General features: G+C 44.9%; 1 protein-coding gene across 1 annotated transcript in view; it reads right to left on the reverse strand.

The window, feature by feature from the left end:
• The window catches only part of OXNAD1 (oxidoreductase NAD binding domain containing 1), a 66,529-nt gene extending 52,535 nt beyond the window's left edge, over positions 1-13,994 (reverse strand). The window contains exons 1-4 of the mRNA XM_069958708.1: positions 13,910-13,994; positions 5,460-5,535; positions 938-1,098; positions 517-583 (exon numbers count right to left, since the gene is read on the reverse strand). Coding sequence (XP_069814809.1) covers positions 517-583; positions 938-1,059 — 189 coding nt within the window. The 5' untranslated portion in view covers positions 1,060-1,098; positions 5,460-5,535; positions 13,910-13,994. The remainder of the gene's footprint in view (positions 1-516; positions 584-937; positions 1,099-5,459; positions 5,536-13,909) is intronic.
• Positions 13,995-24,293: the final 10,299 nt, after the last annotated feature.

Here is a 24,293-nt window from a genome sequence, read left to right on the forward strand (position 1 = left end):
AGGGCCCTACTCCACCAGACGATTATCGTTCAGATTATCGTTAAATCGTTCGAATCTAAACGATAATCGTTCGGTTGAAATGCAGTTAACGATTAACGACCGAACGAGAAATCGTTGATCGCTTTCTAAGACCTGGACCTATTTTTATCGTTGCTTGTTCGCAAAACGTTCGCATTGAATAAGACATCGTTCGGTCATTCGCAGTAGATACGAACGCAATAGCGAAGAAAAAACTATCGCAATTACGATCATAAGTAACGATTATTGTTCCATGGAAATGAGTGAACGTTTTCAGGTCTTTCGCAATAGCGGTCGTTTGAGATCATTAATCGTTAACGATTATGCAAACGATAATCGTCCGGTGGAATAGGGCCCTTAATGTCAGACTGCAAGATGTGATCCACATATAGTATACACATACACTTCATTCATTCCATCAGAGCAATGTGTGATCTTTATGTAATACACTGCATGGTGGAGATGTGAAGCATCAGTAAGTCTAACACATTCACTTACCTCTTGTCTATAGGTGTTTGCCGTTCTCTCCAAATGATCTGTTTTTCTTTGCGATGCCATTTTCCGTCTAAGTTAAATAAATCCAGATTCAAGGGTTAGAAGATACATTGTGATGTCTAGATCACTAACAGGCACTGATGGCATACAGTAGGTCGCCAATCTCAATAAAAGGACAATTTCATTTCTGAGTATCTAGTCAGTACATCCCAGCAGAGAGATAGATAAGCAGCAGAGGCGACTGTGCCGACTCTACTATGCTGAATAACACGACGCGACTTACGAAAGCCCTCTGTTTTACAACAACAGCAACAAAGATCTACTGTTTGAGAGTTTGATGAGCAACTCTTTCCTAAAACAACAGAACTGCCATCACATCACTTTTTAAACAAAATTTAGTAGTGCCTGCAGACAGATCACCTACCTATTCAGGGGACAAGCGCACAAAGCTGGGGCCCTCGACAGTAGTGAGGCCGAATGACTGGTGAAAATTCCAGTAGTCCCTCTGAGCACTTGACAGGAGACAGAAACAGCAGCAAGAGCCATGGCTGAGGTCAAAGCACTCTGACACTTGTACCTTTCAGGCTGGATAAGAGAGATAAAGCAACAAGAGAATGACATCATCTTTAGAAATCATATATTGTATACCTTTTGTGTGTGTGTGACTACAACGCTTTTCTCTTTTGTTTCGCTAAAACAACACTCGCTGCTATTGTGGAGTTAAAGGGGTTGTCTACTTTCTTAAAGGTAATGTGTTATCAGAAAACAACATATAAGGCTTTTATTACAAATTATTTAAAAAAATATTCAGTTATTTTATTTAAAGGAAAATTAAAATATTGCAGAAAAACTTTTTGTTGCTCATAACAACTAAAACTGCATGGGAAAGGAAATGTCGCTTGTCAACTTTGCTAACATATATATATATTTTATGCACACACACTCGCACAGGATGAGGTGTACTGCTGGAGGTCTAGATAGCAACACTATATACTACATACTGTACACAGCATCAGCATGCATCTCCTGTAAATTCTGGGAAAAGGTGCTGTACTCCATCACTGTAATAAGGTTTCTCTGTCAATTTTAACCACCACACAGCTCATTCTGTACCATGTATACAAAACATTCAGAACGGAAGTTCATGTCTCCAATATGGCCGCCTCCAGGTGAGATTTTTTTAAAAAGTTAAAAAAAAGTATCAACCTTAACTATGAGAAGAGTTACGTGGGTAGTCCCAGTTTTTTTAGGGAATCTTGCAGTCCTGCCCTGAACTACATCCTTTACAACAGGTCGGGACACATCTGACTTGTAATAATTGACCCCAGGCTGATCAATCAAGCCAGGACTCCTCAGGAGACTGGCACCAACGACATGACTCTTTAAGGGTAACTTACAGACAACTTGCTACATCATTTTTTCTTTAAGGGTACAAAAATTATTATTATGTGATCTGTGAACCCAGCATATTTGCAAAAAAGATCTTTATTTGCAAACATTCTGGATCAGAGGATAAAGATAAAGGTACCCAAGCAATTCCACCATTATGCTGCCCCACCTCCTTTGAGAATGATTGACATCACTTTGGCACACTGAGGGCAGAGCTACCACCCACAGTACACTGATCTGTTGGCTGCCTCCTCATTAATACTGAGGCCGCAGTGACAAGGTTCATTTCATGTATGTGACTGTATTTCCATATCATAGAAAAATGCTTTTATTCTCCTGTGCAAAAGCGGCTTTTCCCAAATTCCTAAACTGGTGCAAGCGGCATACTGTATCCGACTCTGGCATAGGACACATACTGTATTTATATACTTTGACATGTTTCCACTGAATACACTCTCCTATACAGCTACACTAATGGATTTCACTCTGGCATACTGCATAAATACCACAGTGGGGGATTATTTCCTGGAACATCCTTTCTAACAAATGGTTTAAGCTAGAAACCTATGTTGTTCTGAGCTGCTATACTCCAGCACATATTGTGTAACTTCTTAGGGCTGCATGACACGGCCCGACCACTAATGTAAAGGAGGGCCGATCTGCTAGACTGATCCTATTACACGTCTTGATAATTGTACAGCATGGGCATCTTTAGCTATGTTTGTGCAGCCCTTGCTGTATATAGTAAATAATAAAGTATATACAGCTATATAGTTAACTATCCACACTCCCCCGTGTTGTTCTCGTTTCTGTCGGCAGCTGCCGCTGGAACTTCAGGGCTGGTCTGTGAATTGACAGGCCGCTGAGCCAATGACTGGCTGAGAAGGGACAGTGCTGCAGCCAGTGATTGGTTAAAGGGAACCAATCAGCCTGTTTGGGCTGATATAGTTCCCTTGAGCATTGTATAAAGCACCAGGAGAGGCCCCTGCACGTACCGGCCGCGGCAGGTGCTTCATAACGGAGAAAATGACTTTTATTCCCCGGCTCGTGACTAAATATGAGCGGGGAAGTAGTCATGGTGGGCGTCATGAGGTTTTTTTGACCTGGCCTTTATAGAGTAAGCTAGTCAGCTGACCAGGGCAGCTGATATTCAGGACTTTGCTTTTGGGCTGGAGAAGCTATACACTGGAGGAAGCCAGTGTCTGCCTTACAGCTAAGGTGATAGTGAGGTAAATCGCTGCATAGGAAGTGCTGCACCTGTACCTGTTGTGCCGAAATAAACATATGGTTAGCACCGAAGCCCGGTCTCTGTCTCTATCCCAGAGCTGAAATAGCTCACAACAGTCATTATCTGCCGGCCACACATAGTTATCACACGTAGTGATGTGCGGTTGGTAAGCAATGATTTTTAGGGAGGATCAAAAGACACGATCAGATGTCGGCAGATTATCGCTCCATGTAATAGGGCCCTTATGGTGCATTCAACCCACAATTGTGCCTTCTGAGGCATGGATGCTTGACACCCTGTCAAAATCAGGTGGCAAAGAGTTTTTATAGGCACTCAAAAGTGTAGTTTGCTATACTTCTGAACCCAAATGAAAACTCACATACATGTGGGAAATGACCCAGTCATCATCTATGTTTGGTCTATAGAAGTAAATGGGGTAGTTATATAGTTCAACACCTGAATTTGACAGGGTGCTGCTTTATATACATTGCTTATAAACACAGATAGATGACTCTACTTTTAAAACCCAAATAGTCACAAAGAATCTTTAAAGTGACTGTACCACTAGGCCCAGGCAGAAGCACTGGAGGCGGGCCGACCCACCCTTAGTGGGAGGAAACCCCAGCCCCTCTATGATAGGGTTCCATTGATTCTAATGGAGTCACGTTATGGAGGGGCTGGGGTTTCTTCCCACTAAGGGTGATGGGCCCTCCTGTGCTTCAGCTTGGGCCTGGTGGTAAAGTCACTTTAACCCTTAGACGACCAAGGGCGTATAGTTACGCCATGGAAGTCTGTCCACAGACGACCTAGGGCGTAACTATACGTCCTGGGTGGTTCTCCCGCTATGAAGCGTGCTCCAGAGCGGAGCGCGCTTCATAGCAGGTGGGGGCCGGCTGCAATCAGCCGGGACCTCACCGGTAATGGCACGCTGCAGCAATCGCGCTGCCGCGTGCCATTAACCCCTTAAACGCCGCGACCGCTGCGTTTATGTGTAAGTGACAGGGGGAGTCCCCTGTCACTTACCGATCGGGACCCCGATCGTTAAAACGCACCGCCGGAGGTCTCTCACCTTCTTCCGTGCGGTCCGATCGGCGATCTGCTGCACTGAGCCTGCACAGTCAGGCTCAATGAGCAGATCGCCGATAACACTGATTAATGCTATGCCTATGGCATAGCAATGATCAGTGTGTGTAATCACACTAGTGTATGTAAAAGTCCCCCAAAGGGACTTCAAATGTGTAAAAAAAAAAGGTAAAAACACTAACACACTACCCCAAAACCCCGCCACCAATAAAGGTTGAAATCACCCCCCTCTCCCATTATATAAATAAAACATATAAAAATAAATAAACAAATAAACATATACTATACCGTAGCGTGCGTAATTGTCCAATCTATTAAAATATAACAAGCGTCATTGCGAATGGAGAACGGCGTACACGAAAAGAGGGAAAAAGTGCGCGGATTACCGATTTAATGTTACATTATATATAAAAAAATTAATAAAAAGTGATCAAAACGTCCGATCTTCACAAATATGGTATTAATAAAAACTAGAGATCATGGCGGAAAAAATTACGCCCCATACAGCCCCGTAGGTGAAAAAATACAACTGTTTTAAGCGTCACAATAGGGACATTTTATTTATAATTAATTGCCAAAAAAAAGGATTTCATTTAAAAAAAATATATAACATTAGAGAATCTGTGTAACCTGCATATGGTTGTGTTCGGGCTGACCTATAGAATAATTGTATCATGTCGTTTTTACCATATAGTGCATTATGTAGACACAGGAACCCCCCAAACGTTACCATATTGCATTCTTTTTTATGATTTCACCTATTTATATCTTCATAAATAATATATTTGGGATTCCTTCATACATGTTATGGTAGAATGAAAGACGCCATTACACAGTACAACTATTCCTGTAAAAAACAAGCACTTACATGGCCTGTAGATAGAAAACTGAAAGTGCTAGAGGTCTTAGAAGGGGAGGAGGGAAAAACGAAAACACTAAGATCAAAATTTGCGCGGTCCACTGGGTCATTTTGGGCCTGGTCCTCAAAGGGTTAATCTTGAGCTCTAGAGTGGCGTTAGGCTAGGGCTACATAGTGTCTTTGGTTGAGACATTCTGATGGAAACTATATAGCACAGTGGACTACGGACTGAATGGAACACAATACTGAACAAAGCCTTCATTTTCTCTCTAGGTTCCAATGTGAAGTGAATTGTCCCTCAAATATCCAAAGTAAATCATGGACCAAAGTTAATGCTGGAAAGTAATCGTATACAAGAACAATCCCCCCAACAACAATGTGACAAACCTTTAGTGGGGTCACAGGAGATCACAAATGAGTCCTGTTCATCACACAGTGTAGAAATCCACCCGCATACTGCTACCTGAAATGGAAAATAACAGGTCAGGTTTATAAAATATGAATGAACTATAAGGCCTCACTCACACAGGTTTTCAGGACCGTATTATTATGTCTGCAATCTGCCAAAAATTTGTCTGTAGTACATCCGTAATCCATTTTCTTTTCAGATACACAAAAAAAGGGAAGGTGAATAAGAAAGGAGTGAATAAGGCCTAAGGCCCCCTTCACACGTCCGGAAAATCTGTCCGGATTTCCTATCAGGAAATCCGGACGGATTTCCGGACTCATAGACTAACATTAGACTCGGACACCCTTCCGGATTTTTCTGGAAGGGTTTCCGTTCCGGAAAATAGGACCGGATTTTTTAGATCCTGTCCTATTTTCGTCCGGAAATCCGGCACGGACGCCCCCATAGAAGTCTATGGGAGCGCCGGAATCACGGGCATTTTCCTGATGTATATCAGGAAAGTGTCCGCGATTCCGGACTGGTAGAGAGCCAGCTCCGGCCGCCGTCCGATCACCCGCACACCCCCATCCCCCCCGCACTGCACCGCACACTCTGCCCGACACTACAGGGCTGGCCGGCCAGAGTGCGGTGCAGATCCCCCCCCCCCCGCCGCCGCCTAACCCCCAGTACCCGCTAGCCCCCGACAACCACCCTGCGCCCCCATACCCGCCGCTGCTCACCACCGTCTCTCTTGCATCTGACCCTCTTCCCCCCCCCCCGGGAACTCACCACCGGGCCGCCCGCCGGATGCTCCACACCTCCGACCGCCGCCGCTGCCCGGACCTCAGCACTGCACTCTGACCCGGACCCGGACCCCAACCTCGCGGCCCCGACAGAGCAGGATCCGGGACAGGTGAGATTACCCCTTAGGACTACTACTCCCACCATGCTCTGCTGGCAGGCCATGATGGGAGTTGTAGTTCTGCAGCCTGTGGCCATCCAGGTTGCAGAAGTACAACTCCCATCATGGCTCTGCTGGCAGGCCATGATGGGAGTTGTAGTTCTGCAGCCTGTGGCCATCCAGGTTGCAGAAGTACAACTCCCATCATGGCTCTGCTGGCAGGCCATGATGGGAGTTGTAGTTCTGCAGCCTGTGGCCATCCAGGTTGCAGAAGTACAACTCCCATCATGGCTCTGCTGGCAGGCCATGATGGGAGTTGTAGTTCTGCAGTCTGTGGCCATCCAGGTTGCAGACGTACAACTCCCATCATGCCTTGCTGACAGGCCATGATGGGAGTTGTAGTTCTGCAGCCTGTGGCCATCCAGGTACACGGGTACCTGTGATTTATGTTGGCATACTAGACAATATTATCTCATCAGGAAATCCTGAAGGTTTTTCCTGATGGTTTCCTGATGGTAAAAACGGATTACTGTCAGGAAATCCTGATACTTTCCTGATGACATTTGAGGTCTCCTGATCAGGATTTCCTGACAGTAAAAACTGACACGGACGTGTGAATGGGGCCCTAAATGAACAGACAGGCCCTGGCTCACACAGTCACACGGCAGTCAGCATGTCCACCTCGGATGATGTGGACGGGCTCCTCCGTCCTCATTATATGGCTGTAAGTTATACGGGTTAACCTTTGCGGTGACAGATGACATTGTGGGGGGTTAAAGGTGTCGCTGGGTCGGAGTAGTGTGCAGTGCTCGGTGGCTGCAGGCACTTTATGCCACGGGGTGCCCACTCTGCAGGGAGGTGTCAGTGTGCTGGGCGCTGTACACATTGTGCAGGGTGTGTGGCCACACAGGTAGAAGGAGAGCAGCTGAAAGTTACCAAATTTCAGTGAGTGGCTGCATGGACTGCCAGGAAAGTGTTGTCACTGTGTGCGGCTGCAGTCAAGGCAACGTGCACAGTGTGGAGCTGTCAGAACTACTAGTCCCAGGAGCACGCGCTCACAGGAGAGTCAGGTGCTCATAGAGAATTAATGGGGAGTCCGATGCTCCGTCATTCTCTATGGGCATCGGACTATCCTGTGAGCGCGTGTGCCGAGCTTCGGGCGCTGAAATCTCAGTCACCCGACCGGCTCAGGAAGCGGGACCCGGCGCAATGAGGTACGTATAGGGGGCTCTAACGGGGGGTCGGGAGCCTGTCACCCCGGCACGGGGGGTGACAGGTCCTCTTTAACCCCTTAAGGACAGAGCCTGAAATGGCCTTAATGACAGAGACAAATTTTATGAATATGACCAGTGTCACTTTAGTCATTAATAACTTCGGGATGCTTTTACCTATCCGGCTGATTCTGAGATTGTTTTCTCGTGACATATTGTACTTTACATTTCTGGTAAATTGGAGTCGATACTCATAACAAATCTTTATGAAAAAAACCCAAATAAGGTGAAAAAATTTGAAAAAAATGCATTTTTCCAACTTTGAAACTTCTTTGCGTATACAGAAAGTGGTTATACCACATAAATTATATATTAAATAGCATTAGCAACATGTCTACTTTATGTTGGCGGCATTTATTAAACTATCTTTCATTTTTTTTAGACGATAGGAAGCTTAAAACATTAGCAGCAAATTTCCAAATTTTCAGTAAAATTTCAAAATCAGATATTTTTAGGGACCTGTTCAGGTTTAAAGTGTATTTGAGGGGCCTGTATGTTAGAAAGCCCCACAAAGCACCCCATTTCAGAAACTGCACCCCCCAAACTCTGCAAAAGCATATCCAGAAAGTGTTTAAACCCTTTAGGGGAGTCACAGAAATAAAAGCCAAGTGTGTAAGGAATTTGAAAATTTTAATTTTCTGTGCAGAGATTTTATTGTAATCCAATATTTTTCATAATTATAAACCTATTACCAGAGAAATGCACCCCAATAATTATTGCCCCGTTTCTGCAGTTTATAGAAATACCCCATATGTGGCCCTATTGCGCTATTTGACGCAACCACAAGCCTCAGATATAAGGGAGCGCCTAGTGAATTTCAACGCCTCCGTTATATTTGGTCATTTTTGACTGTACCACTTCAGGTTGGCAGAGGCTCTGGGGTGTCAAAACCTAAAAAACACCCCTAAAGGGACACCATTTAGAAAACTACACCCCTCAAGGAATGTAACAAGGGGTGCGGTGAGCATCTGGACCCCACAGGTGCTTCACAGATTTTCCGAACAATATGGCGTGAAAAAAGAAAAATTTATTTTTTACACTAAAACGTTGTTCTAGCCTTCAATTTTTCATTTTCTTAAAGGGATAAGAGGCAAAAAAAGACAAAAAATGTGTAGCGCAGTTTCTCCCGAGTACAGAAATACCCCACATGTGGCGATAGAGTGCCAAGGGGGCGCAGGACGAGCCTCCAAAGGGAAGGAGCGCCAATTGGCTTTTGGAAGCTGAATTTCACTGAAAAGGATTTCAAGGGCCATGTCGCATTTACAGAGCCCTCGTGCTGCCAAAACACTGGAAACCCCCCACAAGTGATTCCATTCTGGAAACTACACCCCTCAAGGAATCTAACAAGGGGTGCAGTGAGCATATGGACCCCACTGGTGACGGGCACAAATGTGGAACAATGTGACGTGAAAGGGAAAAATTTAATTTTTTCACTTTCATGGCACAAATGTGCCCGTCATCAAGGGGTCCATATCCTCACTGCACCCCTTGTTAGATTCCTTGAGGGGTGCAGTTTCCAGAATGGGGTCACTTGTGGGGGGTTTCCAGTGTTTTGGCAGCAGGAGGGCTCTGTAAATGCGACATGGCGTTCATCATCCATTCTAGCCAAATCCAACCTCCAAAATCCAAATGGCGCTCCTTCCCTTCGGAGGCTTGCTCTGCGCCCACATGGCGCTTTATGTCCACATGTGGGGTATTTACGGACTCGGGGGAAATTGCTCTACACATATTGTGTGTTTTTTTCTCTTTTAACCCCTTGTGAAAATGATAAATTCAAGGCTAAACCAACATTATAGTGTAAAAAATGTAATATTTCATTTTCACGCCACATTGTTCCACATTTGTGCCCGTCACCAGTGGGGTCAATATGCTCACTACACCCCTTGTTACATTCCCTGAGGGGTGTAGTTTCCATAATGGGGTCACTTGTGGGGGGTTTCAACTGTCTTGGCAACACAGAGGCCTTTTGAATGCAACATGGCCCCTCAAAATCCATTCCATCCAAATCCAGCCTTCAAAAACGAAATGGTGCTGGTTCCCTTCGGAGGCTTGCCCTGCACCCGCATGGCGCTTTATGTCCACATGTGGGGTATTTACGGACTCGGGGGAAATTGCGCTACACATTTAGTTTTTTTTCTCCTCTTTTAACCCCTTGTGAAAATGATATATTCAAGGCTAAACCAACATTATAGTGTAAAAAATGTAATACTTCATTTTCACGCCACATTGTTCCACATTTGTGTCCGTCACCCGTGGGGTCCATATGCTCACTACACCCCTTGTTACATTCCTTGAGGGGTGCAGTTTCCATAATGGGGTCACTTGTGGGGGGTTTCAACTGTCTTGGCAACACAGGGGCCTTTTGAATGCAACATGGCCCCTCGAAATCCATTCCATCCAAATCCAGCCTTCAAAAACCAAATGGCGCTTCTTCCCTTCGGAGGCTTACCCTGCACCCGCATGGCGCTTTATGTCCACATGTGGGGTATTTCCAAACTCAGGGGAAATTGCTCTACACATTAAATGTTTTTTTTATCTTTTAACCCCTTGTGAAAATGAAAAAACATGACAAGATTAATGATTTAGAGTAAAAATTTTACAAAAATTACACTAAATGTTGGTCTAGCCTTGATTTTTTTCCATTTCCACAAGGGGTTAAAAAGAAAATGAACACAAAACGTGTAGGGTAATTTCCCCTGAGTACGAAAATACCCCACATGTGGACATAATGTGCCATATGGGCACAGGGCAAGTCACCAAAGGGACAGAGCGCCATTTAGAGGCTGGAATGGAGGATGGAGGCCATGTCGCAATTACAAAGCTCCTGTGCTGCCAGGACAGTAGAAACCCCCGACAAGTGACCCCATTCTGGAAACTACACCCCATAAGGAATCCAACAAGGGGTGCAGTGAGCATATGGACCCCACTGGTGACGGGCACTTACGTAGAACATGTGCCGAGAAAATAAAAAATACAATTTTTTTCATTTTCACGTCCCAAATGTGGCCGTCACCAGGGGGCCATATCCCCGCTGCCCCCCTTCTTAGATTCCTTATGGGGTGTAGTTTCCAGAATGGGGTCACTTGTGGGGGGTTTCTACTGTCCTGGCCGCACAGAGGCTTTGTAATTGCATCATGGCATCCTCTAATGGGAATGGCGGCCATACCTATTTAGCTGGGGAAAAGGGACAATTCTAATTTATTTGGGGGTATTAGGCCAATTATTAGTTTATAAGGTTGAAAATGACAGGTGTCCATCAAATTCAACCTGTGTTGATCCAGAGGAAGGCAAAAAAAAACCCTCGTAAGGCAGACGACAGTAGCCTCATCACAGGGGAAAAATTCCTTCCCGACTCCATAATGGCGATCAGAATAATCCCTGGATCAACGTGACCCCTGAAATAGGAATAAGGGACAGAATTTAGATAATGTAGAACCCCAGTGACGTGTGGTGCGCCTTGGAGCGATCCAGTATGCAGAGGCCGGGGGGATCAGGACAGGCGTCACACTGGAAAATGTTGTCCTTCCTGATCCCCCTGTTACACCACACTCTGCACTTCTTCTGGGGTCTCCCTTTCTCCAGTGAGGGGGACGTCACCTGGAAAATGTTGCCCTGGTGCGATACGGGGTCCTTCATATCCAGAAGCGCTGGGTCCGCTCCATGGCTGCTAAATATTAGGGCGCTATTACTACTTCTGATATGTTCGGATCGTGCCGCAAGCTACAGGGCAGCGAGAGACCAGAGGAGGGGGCGCTGGTATAAAAGTTATCCCCGTACAGATGGTGACCTTTATCCAGCAGTGGGAAGATCAGTTCCCGGACGATCTTCCCACTAACTCCGAGGATGGGGGGGCATCTGGGGGCTGGATTCGGGTGTCCCTTCCATCATACACTCTAAGGGTACGTGCACACTGCGGAATCGCGACAGATAACCCTTCGTGCATTCCACAGTTGGCACCCACCGGCGGACTGATGCAGGCGCGCGTCTCCACACGTGTCATAGACTCCATTCTATGCACGGGCGGATTCCGCTCTCCGTCCAACGTGTTCATTCTTTGGATGGACGACGGATTCCGCCCGTGCATAGAATGGATTCTATGACACGGGTGGAGACACATGCCTGCATCAGTCCGCCGGCGGGTGCCAGCTGTGGAATGCACGAAGGGTTATCCTTCGCCATTCCGCAGTGTGCACGTACCCGAAATCTGTAAGTGTACCCTAAGGTACGCTCACAGAGTTTGTAGAATTTCACTCCATACCGTCATCTCTTATTGGGACGGTACTGGCAGAAAAGACGTGTCTGGGGGGCAGCGCACACTACGCTACCCCCAGACACGTCACTGGATGATGAGGATGAATGGAGGAAAGAAGGATCCCCCCCATTCATCCTCACTGGCTGTTTCGGTGTCGGAGGTAATAATAACGTATCCCTCTGACGCCGAAAACACCCAGGGGGCCATCTTTATACGGGGATTAGTATATGGGGTATGTAGTGGTGTAGTGTCAAACTTTATTCAATGTAGTGTGGTGTAATGTAGTGTTTTTTACGTGTTTTTTTACAGTAAGTATAAAAAAAAAACCTACGCCAACAAAGGAGTTGCTGATAAATGCCGCACTTATGTGGGGCACTTATAAGCAGACCGTGGCAGTAGAATATAGAAAAAAAACACCCTACGCCAAAAAGGAGGAGTTGCTGATTAGCAGCGCACTTTCGTGCGATGCTGATCAACACTCAGCGGCGATAGGGTGCGGAAAATAGAAAAAAAAAAATTTGAAAAAAAAAAAAAAAAAATTCTGAACATCCCTGTAGCTGCTGATAAGTGTATTACACATATCAGCCGCTAGAGGGCAGCAGAGCGCAAAATACGGAAAGAGCCGACGCTGGAGCCGAAAATAGCCGAGAGAAGCCGAACGTGACGTCACGGAAGAAGCCGAAGACCCGAACGAAGACGAGGATGCCGCGAACCCGGAAGACGCCGATCAGGAGCCCGGGACAGGTGAGTAATGTACAAATACCTGCTCTGGACCCCTCGGCTGCCTAGCTGAGGGGTCCAGGGCAGGTATTTACTATATTGTGGGACTCTGATCGCCGTGCCACCGGCCCGATCGCCGTGAATGGCCGGCCGGTACCGGCCGGCCGTTCACGGCGATCGGGCCGGTGGCACGGCGATCACCATTACTTTTTACAGTAATGGCGGTCGGTGCCGTCCTCGGACAGCACCGACCGCCATTTTTTTCCGGGTCATCGGGTCGCCGATGACCCGGAAAGGTTCCGATCGCCGCTATTGGCTGATCTGAATTGATCAGCCTATAGCGGCGATCGTAAGCACGGGGGGTGTTAACCACCCCCCGTGCCGTGAAGCTAAGATGGCCTGCTATGATTTATAGCAGGCCATCTTCCCCGACCGCTGTGTGTGAACACGCAGCGATCGGGGAAACATCGGGCGTAAATTTACGCCCTGATGCGCCAAGTACCAGGGCGCGAGGGCGTAAGTTTACGCCCGATGTCGTTAAGGGGTTAAGAGCCACAAGAGCAAGATCAATTTGATAATGCTGGGACTACATGAAGACTAAGGGTACAAACACACACAGCAGATACCCAGCAGATTTGATACTGTGTTCAGTTATTTAGATCTAATCTGCTGCGTATCGCAGCAGTAAATACGCAGCGTATATGCGGTGTGTTTGTACCCTAATGGTGCGTTTACACGGACAGATTTATGACAGATCTTTGAAGCCAAAACCAGGAACAGACTATAAACAGGGATCAGGTCATAAAGGAAAGACTGGGATCTATCCTCTTTCCAAATCCATTCCAGGCTTTGGCTTCCAAAATCTGTCGGATAAATCTGTCTGTGTAAATGCACCATTAGACAGCAACACCAATCATGGTGCAGTTAATAGAGGCAAATAAATGCTGGCACTGGTTGGGTTGTACTGCCCCCCATTCACCTTCCTTAGCTGTGAAGCAGTGTGCCATAGTGATCTATAGCAGTGCAACCTACCAGCCAAGGATGTCACATCCTCCTATCCTGCAGCAGATTTATGCCTGCTCTATAGGGATCCAAGGACACATGTGGTAGGAAGAACAACCAATATTCAGCTGGCAGCCTATATCTGGACAACTCCTATGGCTAGGCTATAACCCTAAGTGTACAGATGACTCCTCTCTGCTGTGTTGTATCATACACCGCTGTTTAGGAATATAACCTGCCATTCACACCATATAACTACGAGAGTGTCTGAATGTGTAGAAAGCAGAACCCCATGTGACCGACCTCTCCTGCCGGATGCCGCTCTTGTATAACTTGCCGGCTCCAGGTGACATTGGTCACTTCCGGGTTCATTACTACTTTCCAGCAGGCTGGAGGACCTTTGATGATGTCACGACCATGTGACTAGTCACGTGCCTGGGCGGGATCAGGCATGGCTTGTAGTTTTCTCTTGGTCACGAGCTTACAGCGCGCCATGAGAAGCATAGAGATGCTGCCGGGCACATTGCACACAGCTCTGCACCGTGTATTGGCTTTGTGTGTAACAGGCAGGGTTCTATATCTATTACAGGCAGGGTGCAGGGCTCTATATGTAATACAGGCAGGGTGCAGGGCTCTATATGTATTACAGGCAGGGTGCAGGGCTCTATATCTATTACAGGGATGGAGCAGAGCTGTGTGTATTACAGGCAGGGTGCACATCTGTGTGTATTACAGGCAGGGTGCAGGGCTCTATATGTATTACAGTCAGGGTGCAGAGCTCTATATGTATTACAGTCAGGGTGCAGAGCTTTATATCTATTACAGGGATGGAGCAGAGCTGTGTGTGTATTACAGGGATGGAGCAGAGCTGTGTGTAACAGGCAGGGTTCAGGACTATATCTATTACAGGGAAGGAGCAGGGCTGTGTGTGTATTACAGGCAGGGTGCAGGGCTGTGTGTATTACAGGCAGGGTGCAGGGCTGTGTGTATTACAGGGATGGAGCAGAGCTGTGTGTGTAACAGGCAGGGTGCAGGGCTGTGTGTGTATTACAGGGATGGAGCAGAGCTGTGTGTATTACAGGCAGGGTGCAGGGCTCTGTGTGTATTACAGGGATGGAGCAGAGCTGTTTGTATTACAGGGATGGAGCAGAGCTGTGTGTGTAACAGGCAGAGTGCAGGGCTGTGTATTACAGGGATGGAGCAGAGCTGTGTGTGTAACAGGTAGGGTGCAGGGTTCTGTGTGTATTACAGGGATGGAGCAGAGCTGTGTGTAACAGGTAGGGTGCAGAGCTGTGTGTAACAGGCAGGGTGCAGGGTTCTGTGTGTATTACAGGGATGGAGCAGAGCTGTGTGTATTACAGGCAGGGTGCAGGGCTCTGTGTATTACAGGGATGGAGCAGAGCTGTGTGTATTACAGGGATGGAGCAGAGCTGTGTGTGTAACAGGCAGAGTGCAGGGCTGTGTATTACAGGGATGGAGCAGAGCTGTGTGTGTAACAGGTAGGGTGCAGGGTTCTGTGTGTATTACAGGGATGGAGCAGAGCTGTGTGTAACAGGTAGGGTGCAGAGCTGTGTGTAACAGGCAGGGTGCAGGGTTCTGTGTGTATTACAGGGATGGAGCAGAGCTGTGTGTAACAGGCAGGGTGCAGGGCTGTGTGTATTGCAGGGATGGAGCAGAGTTGTGTGTCTAATATGCAGGGTACAGGACTGTGTGTGTAATAGACAGGGAAAGTGAGGACAATGGGTTAGTGCTGCTAACATCCTGTACCTGTTTCCCTCTCCAGCTATTGTAACACCACAACTCCCATCATGCCTTTGGCTGTCTGGGCATACTGGGAGTTGGGAACCACAGATTGGAGAGTCATGTAAAGGATATACATATGGAAAGTATCCAGATCTTACTAAGACCCATTCATTTCTATGGGCATGTCCATCTGACGATCTGTAGTATTGGTTGCGACATGGATTAGGTACAAATGTAGATGTGTGTTTGGGTCAGTAGAAATGAATAGGTGCAATACTGTTCTATATTATGGATCTGTAATTGCAGACAGTATTGGGCCTCATTCACACGTCTGTACTGTCCGAAATTGCCGACAGAGCATAGGACCAATGTTTTTAATGGCCTCATTTATATGTCCATATGTATGTACGGGCCGCGATTCGTGCTGCTAAAAAAAAGCATTTAGTGCGGACTGGAATTTGTGGCATGGATCACTATCCCAATGTAGTGAGCACCACTGAGGCTCATACGTAGTGTGGTTCGCGGTCGCAGGCAGCACTACGGATGTGTGAATGTGGCCTTATACTGGTATGCACGGTACATGATATACGTCCTGTGTGATGGCCTAATATAACAAATTAATTGTATAACTAGAAAAAACAGACATGGTTGCACATCCTTACAGCGAATGGACCACCGGTACATTGTTTTTTTTGTTTTTTACATGAGTGGACCAGCGGCGGGATGTCAGTGCTAATGAAGCCACATCACAGAGGGGAGGACAAATTGTCACACTGGGGGGCAGCCGGTCGCCTCCACTGCTTTATGCCAGGCTGCTGCTCGCTATTAAACCGTTTAAAAAAAAAAAAAAAAAGGAACGCGGCGACGGTCTATTCCGGTGGTAAATTTGCTTTGACCCTGCTGTTCTGTTAAGTCAAAAAGGACCAAATTTTAAATTTGATGTTTTTTAAAATATTCATTATGCGGTTCTGAAACTTGGGGTTCATTGACTTATCCTCATTTGAGGGGTTCTTACTAACAGTTTTTATTTATTTATTTTTTGTTTACTTTTTGCTCCACGTCCTTTTTTCCAGCCATTTTTTTTGAAAAAACGAAGCAGTTATAATCTCATTTTGGTCTATATAGTTCCTTTACTACTATCTATTAATTTATCTAGGTCCTTTCGGTCCATGCAGAGTTACACATACATACATTTTATATAATGCTAGTGAAAATGTGACTGAAGGTGAACAATTGGTGTCATTCAGAGGTAGGTGCCCATTCAGACAGTATATTCCAAGTAAGCCTGCAAACTATGGCATCAAAATATGGACTCTGGACAACAAAATTTCATACACTGTAAATATTCAAATATACATAGGAAAAAACCTGGAGAAAGAAAAATCAAGGTATGAGAGGAGTTTTAGATTTGACACATGGGCTCAAAGGACGAAATGTTACATGTGACAATTTTTTTACGTCACACCAACTGGGGCAAATGTTGCTGAAAAGAAAAATGACCATGCTGGGTACTGTTAAAAAAAAAATAAGCCAGAACTGCTGCAAGGTGTTCTCTGTAAGAGAGACGTTTATAGTTCTACGTTTTAGTTTACAACAGTAGTTTCTTACGTTCCCAAAAAACACAAACGTGTCATTCTCATGAGCACAGTGCACCATGTAACCGAGACGACAGAAAGCCAGACATGATATTACATTACAATGCCACAAAAGGGGCAGCTGATACTCTAGATCAACTCATAGGCACTTATACCTGTAAACGCAAAACTAATCGGTGGCCAATGGTTGTTTTTTTATATCATTCTTGATGTGTCGGCATACAATGCATTTGTGTTATGGGGTGAAATAGACCCAAACTTTTCTTGCAAATGTGCAATATGCATGAATATTGCAATAAGGCCATGTAGTATCTTTTGACACAAAAAATAAAAATTAACTTTTTGATTTCATTTTTAATTTGTTTATGAACAACCATGTTCAAACACAGTATAGTAATGCAAAAGAAATTCAAATAAAACACTTAAATTAGTTAAAAATCCAGACTTTAATAGGCCCGGTCAAAAATGACCGGAACATTATATGTGTATAGAAGAACCAAACAGAACAGCAGGGTTAGGCTTAAAGTGTACCTGTTGTTTGGGACCAAAAATAAATAAGTGGATAAATAGTAAGGTCTACCTCTTTTCATGGTTATGGTGACTTTTGCCATATCTGAGCCCTGCTGATCTCTACTCAATTCACTCTGAATCGTGGGTTGTGTAATCCATCGAATAACATACCCTGTTAGCAGAAGCTTTATGGGCTACATCTCTGTCTTGGGAGCAAGCACAGCTGTCATAAACTGTCCAATAGAAATTAAACATCATGGCGCAAAAAATGACACCTCAAACAGCCCCATAGACCAAAGGATAAAAGCGCTATAAGCCTGGGAATAGAGTGATTTTAAGGAACGTTAATTTTCTGTAAAAGGTTTTATTTTTTTTACGAGCCATCAATTAATATAGAAGTTATGCAAGTTGCATATAGTTTTAATCGTACCGACTTGAGGAACATATAGTGGGGAAAAAAAGTATTTAGTCAGTCACCAATAGTGCAAGTTCCACCACTTAAAAAGATGAGAGGCCTGTAATTGACACCATATGTAGACCTCAACTATGGGAGACAAAATGAGAAAACAAATCCAGAAAATCACATTGTCTGATTTTGTAAGAATTTATTTGCAAATTATGGTGGAAAATAAGTATTTGGTCAGTAACAAAATTTCATCTCAATACTTAGTTATATATCCTTTGTTGGCAATGAAAGAGGTCAAACGTTTTCTGTAAGTCTTCTCTAGGTTGGCACACACTGTTGGTATGTTGGTCCATTCCTCCATGCAGATCTCCTCTAGAGCAGTGATGTTTTGGGGCTGTCGCTTGGCAACACGGACTTTCAACTCCCTCCAAAGGTTTTCTATAGGGTTGAGATCTGGAGACTGGCTAGGCCACTCCAGGACCTTGAAATGCTTCTTACGAAGCCACTCCTTCGTTGCCCTGACGGTGTGCTTTGGATCATTGTCATGTTGAAAGACCCAGCCACATTTCATCTTCAATGCCCTTGCTGATGGAAGGAGGTTTGCACTCAAAATCTCACGATACACGGCCCCATTCATTCTTTCATGTACCTGGATCAGTCGTCCTGGCCCCTTTGCAGAGAAACAGCCCCAAAGCATGATGTTTCCACCCCCATGCTTTACAGTAGGTATGGTGTTTGATGGATGCAACTCAGTATTCTTTTTCCTCCAAACACGACAAGTTGTGTTTCTACCAAACAGTTCCACTTTGGTTTCATCAGACCATAGGACATTCTCCCAATACTCTTCTGGATCATCCAAATGCTCTCTAGCAAACTTCAGACGGTCCTGGACATGTACTGGCTTAAGCAGTGGGACACATCTGGCACTGCAGGATCTGAGTCCCTGGTGGCGTAGTGTGTTACTGATGGTAGGCTTTGTTACATTGGTCCCAGCTCTCTGCAGTTCATTCACTAGGCCCCCCTGCGTGGTTCTGGGATTTTTGCTCACCGTTCTTGTGATAATTTTGACCCCACGGGGTGAGATTTTGCATGGAGCCCCAGATCGGTGGTTTTGTATGTCTTCCATTTTCTAATTATTGCTCCCGCAGTTGATTTCTTCACTCTAAGCTGGTTGCCTATTGCAGATTCAGTCTTCCCAGCCTGGTGCAGGGCTACAATTTTGTTTCTGGTGTACTTTGACAGCTCTTTGGTCTTCACCATAATGGAGTTTGGGGTCTGACTGTTTGAGGGTGTGCACAGGTGGCTTTTTATACTGATAACAAGTTTAAACAGGTTCCATTACTACAGGTCATGAGTGGAGGAAAGAGGAGACTCTTAAAGAAGAAGTTACAGGTCTGTGAGAGACAGAAATCTTGATTGTTTTTAGGTGACCAAATACTTATTTTCCACCATAATTTGCAAATAAATTCTTACAAAATCAGACAATGTGATTTTCGGGATTTGTTTTCTCATTTTGTCTCTCATAGTTGAGGTCTACCTATGATGTAAATTACAGACGCCTCTCTTTTTAAGTGGGAGAACTTGCACTATTGGTGATTGTCTAAATACTTTTTTTCCCCACTGTATATAACATGTCAGTTTTTTCATAGGACACACAAGCCCCCCCAAAGAAAAACAATTGTTTTTTTTTTTCCAATTTCGTTGCGCATATAATTTTTTTCTGGTTTCACAGCATATTTTATGCATAAATTCAGCCTGTCATTGCAAAGTACAATTGGTGATGCAAAAAATAAGGGCTTGTGTGGGTCTGTAGGTGTAAAAATGCAACTGCTATGGCCTTTTAAGCACAAGGAGGAAAAAACGAAAACGCAAAAACGAAAATTAGCCCGGTCCAGAAGGGGTTAGTACACTACTTGTTCTGATGGATTGTACCCAGAGAGATCAGACACACCATAATGGAACTACTGCCACACGACAACCATATCACTCAGCAGCAGTAGAGCAGGTATTGGGACACTGCACAGTCCCATTGACTTTAAAGGGGATTTGTCAGCAGCAATTGACATTCCAAACTGCTGACACATAGATAGCTGTTAGGATAAGGAGACACGTGGCACTTTTCACATATGTCTGCATTTCCATATCATAAAAAATGCTTTCATTCTTTTGTGTCAAAGTGGCTTTCCAATGCCCCTGAACAGCTGCAATCTACTGCTCCATTCACTTGGGGGGAGGCGGATCCTGGTTCTTATCAGTCGGAATCCCACTCTTCCCACCAATCAGAATACTCTATTCTTTGCATTTTTTTAAACAGAGGCTAATCCCTTTAAGTGTTCAGTATGAGGTGCCAAAGCTTATTAAAACTAAAACGAATAAAAAGTGGTGATGGGTTGCTGTTGTCATTTTCTAAAAGACCCTGAAAAGTGCGAAGTGGAAATTGAGAGTTGTGTGTCTGATATAGTTATAGTCATGCAGCCCATACACATGGGTCATACCAGTAAACAAGAGTGTGCAACTGACAATATAAGTGCATTCACTGTGTATGTTCCTGACAACACCATCACGGCTGAACACATCCTTACAACCTGCTTCAGTCAGCAGAAAAAAAAGAAAATTCCGTTGTATTAGACTCTTACATAGGGGGTTTTACCTGGAACATCTTTTCCCCATATTTCTTGTAGGGGCCATTTATATATTTAAATAAGTTAATCATATCTCCCCTTAAACGTCTCTTCTCCAGACTAAACAAATGTGATTCTTTTAATCTCTCCTCATAACTAAAATGCTCTATTCCCCTTATTAGTTTAGTTGCCCGTCTTTGTACCCTCTCCAGCTCTAGAACGTCCTTTTTATGAATCGGGTTCCAAAACTGGACAGCATACTCCAGATGAGGCGCACCAAAGCTTTATAAAGCGGTAATATTATATCCCTGTCCCGAGAGTCCATGCCTGTTTTAATGCAGGACAATATCCTGCTGGCCTTGGAAGCAGCTGACTGACATTGTGTGCTATTCTGTAGTTTATTATCTAAAAGTACACCCAGATCCTTCTCCATCAGCCACTCTCAGTGTAACTCCCCCCAGGACATATGATGCATGCGGGTTATTAGTACCCAGGTGCATAACTTTACATTTATCCACATTGAACCTCATTTGCCAAGTGGACGCCCAAACACTCAGTGTGTTTAAGTCATCCTGTAACATCTGCACATCTTCCATAGACTGTACTATACTACAAAGCTTGGTGTCATCTGCAAAGATAGAAACATTGCTGTTAATTCCATTCTCAATATCATTAATAAACAAGTTAAACAGAAGAGGGCCCAGTACTGACCCTTGGGGGCACACCACTTATTACCGGGGACCATTCGGAGTAGGAATCATTGACCACCACTCTCTGGGTACGATTTTTAAGCCAGTTTTCAATCCAGTTACACATTAAATTTTCCAAACCGATAGACTTTAACTTACCCATCAGACGTCCATGAGGAACTGTGTCAAACGCTTTTGCAAAATCCAGGTACGCGATATCCACAGCTGCGCCCCCATCCAGGCTTCTACTCACCTCTTCATAGAAACATATTAGGTTGGTTTGACAGCTTCTGTCCTTAGTAAAACCATGCTGGTTATCACTTATAATACTATTAGCCACTACATATTCCTATATGTAGTCCCTTATAAGCCCCTCAAATAGTTTCCCCACAATGGACGTTAAGCTTACAGGTCTATAGTTACTTGGGGAAGTTCGAGAGCCCTTTTTGAAGATCGGCACTACATGTGCCTTACGCCAGTCCCTCGGCACAATACCAGTAAGCAAAGAATCACTGAATATTTCATACAAGGGTAGAGAAATTACAGAACCGAGTTCCCTAAAAACTCTGGGGTGCAATCCATCAGGCCCTGGAGCTTTGGTTACATTGAGTTTATTTAATTTATCTTGTTCATTACATTACATGTGTTAGCAGCACTGGCCCCACCCACCTCAGTACTGGCCCCAACCACCACAGCTCCATCCTCTTTTGTATATACAGAACTGAAGAAGCCATTAAGTAACTCCGCTTTCTCCTGATCCCCAGTTTTTAATTCCCCTTCGCCATTATTTAGGGGTCCTACATGCTCTGATCTTGTTTTTTTTGCATTAATATATTTGAAGAATTTTTGGGGGTTTCTTTTGCTATCTATGGCTACCTGTCTTTGTGAATTTTTGCTGCTTTTATTACATTTTTACAGGTTTTGTTAACTTCTTTGTAATGTTTAAAGGCTAAAGCTGACCCCTCTGATTTGTATTTTTTGAATGCCCCTTTTTTCTCATTTATAGCCCTTCTAACCTCGGTTGCAAGCCATGTGGGATTGAATTTTAACCGTTTATATTTGTTATCCATAGGAATATATTTGGCAGTACAGTTATTTAATGTGGATTTGAAGATTTCCCATTTATTAGCTGCAGCAGTATGTGCCAGCAGCCGCTCCCAGTCTATGCCCTGAAGTTCAGCCCTTAACCCAGGAAAATTGGCCCTTTTAAAATTAAGAGTTTTTGCCCTCCCAACATGTTTTTCTTTTCTACACTTTAAGCTAAAAGTCACTATATTGTGGTCACTATTACCCAGGTGTTCATGGACAGTGACATCCCCAACCAGCTCAGCGTTGTTAGAAATAACCAGATCCAACAAGGCATCACTTCTAGTTGGCTCCTCCACAAACTGGCCCAGAAAATTATCCTGCAGTAGGTTAAGAAATTCCCTCCCCTTTGTGGTTTTAGCTGAACCGTGGCCCCAATCTATATCTGGGTAGTTGAGGTCCCCCATTACCACTACTGTCCCCTCCCGGGCAGCCCGCTCTATTTGTCTATTCAACTGGCCATCTATCCCATCAGTAATGTTGGGGGGTCTATAGATTACACCAAGAATAATTTTTTCACTCTTTACCTCCTGTAGTTCTACCCACAATGCTTCCACATCATCACAGTCATCGCCCACTATTGCATCTTTTACACTCACTTTAATATAATTTCTGACATACAGACATACTCCTCCTCCCCTTCTGCCCACCCGGTCCCTTCTGAACAATGCAAATCTCTGAATATTGACAGCCCAGTCATGTGAGGAGTCCAGCCATGTCTCAGTCACACCAACCACATCAATGGAATCCTCCAGAACCAAGGCCTCTAGCTCCCCCATCTTGCTGGCTAGACTTCTGGCATTAGTAACCATACACTTGATATTGCCATCGAGTTTAACCGCTTCACTATAAGAAATAGGATTTATTACTGTGCTGTGGCTACAATCATCCTCACTGTTCATCCGCAACATATGGATCTCCCTATCCACTGCTCTTATCCTCCCCCCACAGGACCCTTCTCCTCCCTCCTCAATGTTCTGTCCCCTCTCTAACCTATCCGCCACTATATTACATACTACATTGTCCTCCCTCCACATCCCTAGTTTAAAAACCTCTCCACCCCTTCTAGGATTCTCTCCCCCAGCACAGCGGACCCCCTTCCATTAAGGTGCAAATTATCTGCAGAAAACAGTTTGTACCCCAATGAAAATTCAGCCCAGTGCTCTAAAAACACAAACCCTTCTTCTCTACACCACGACTTGAGCCATGCATTTAACTCCCTAAGCTCCCGCTGTCTTTCCTGCAATGCGCATGGTACAGGCAGTATTCCAGAGAATACCACCTTGGAGGTCCTTCCCTTCAACTGAGCACCTAGTTCTTTAAAATTATTTTTAATAGACCTCCACCTACCTTGTATCCTGTCATTGGTTCCCACATGGACCACGACAGCTGGGTCATCCCCAGCCCCCCCCAAGTAATTTATCCACGGCACCAGGGAGACAGCAAACCATTCGGTTGAGGCGGTCTTGGCGACAAATTATTCTATCCGTCTTCCTGATTATAGAATCCCCTACAACCACTAACTGTCTAGGCCTACCTACAATACCATCCCGCCCACTACTAGTTGGACTGTTCCCCCGGCTGTTAGGGAGAACAGGTTCCACTAGAGCTGCCATTTCCGACACGGATGCCCTTGCATCATCACCTAACTTGGCAATTTTGCTTGGGCATATAGTAGGAGAAGTGGCCTTCCTTTTCTTGGATCCTTTACTGGTCCCTCTAACTACATTAACCCAGCTACTTACTTGGGCCTCCTGATCTATATCACCACCCTCCATCTCTAACCCACTAACTTCCTGCTCAGTAAGCCGAAGTTCCCTCTCAAGGTGGCCAAGTTCCCTCAGTGTTGCAATATGCCTCTCCAGATCTCTAACTCGAGCTTCTAGATGGGCAACATGCTCACATCTGTCACAGCGGTACTCACCCTGTTCACATCTAAACAGACAAATGGTATGTTACATGTATTGTATGTAACATTACGGAAGAAAAAAACATGACACCAAAAGAGACCCCACTGGATTGTTCTACTAGGCATAC

Source organism: Dendropsophus ebraccatus, chromosome 2 (assembly GCF_027789765.1).
Source record: "Dendropsophus ebraccatus isolate aDenEbr1 chromosome 2, aDenEbr1.pat, whole genome shotgun sequence".
In the NCBI taxonomy this organism is placed as follows: Eukaryota; Metazoa; Chordata; class Amphibia; order Anura; family Hylidae; genus Dendropsophus; species Dendropsophus ebraccatus.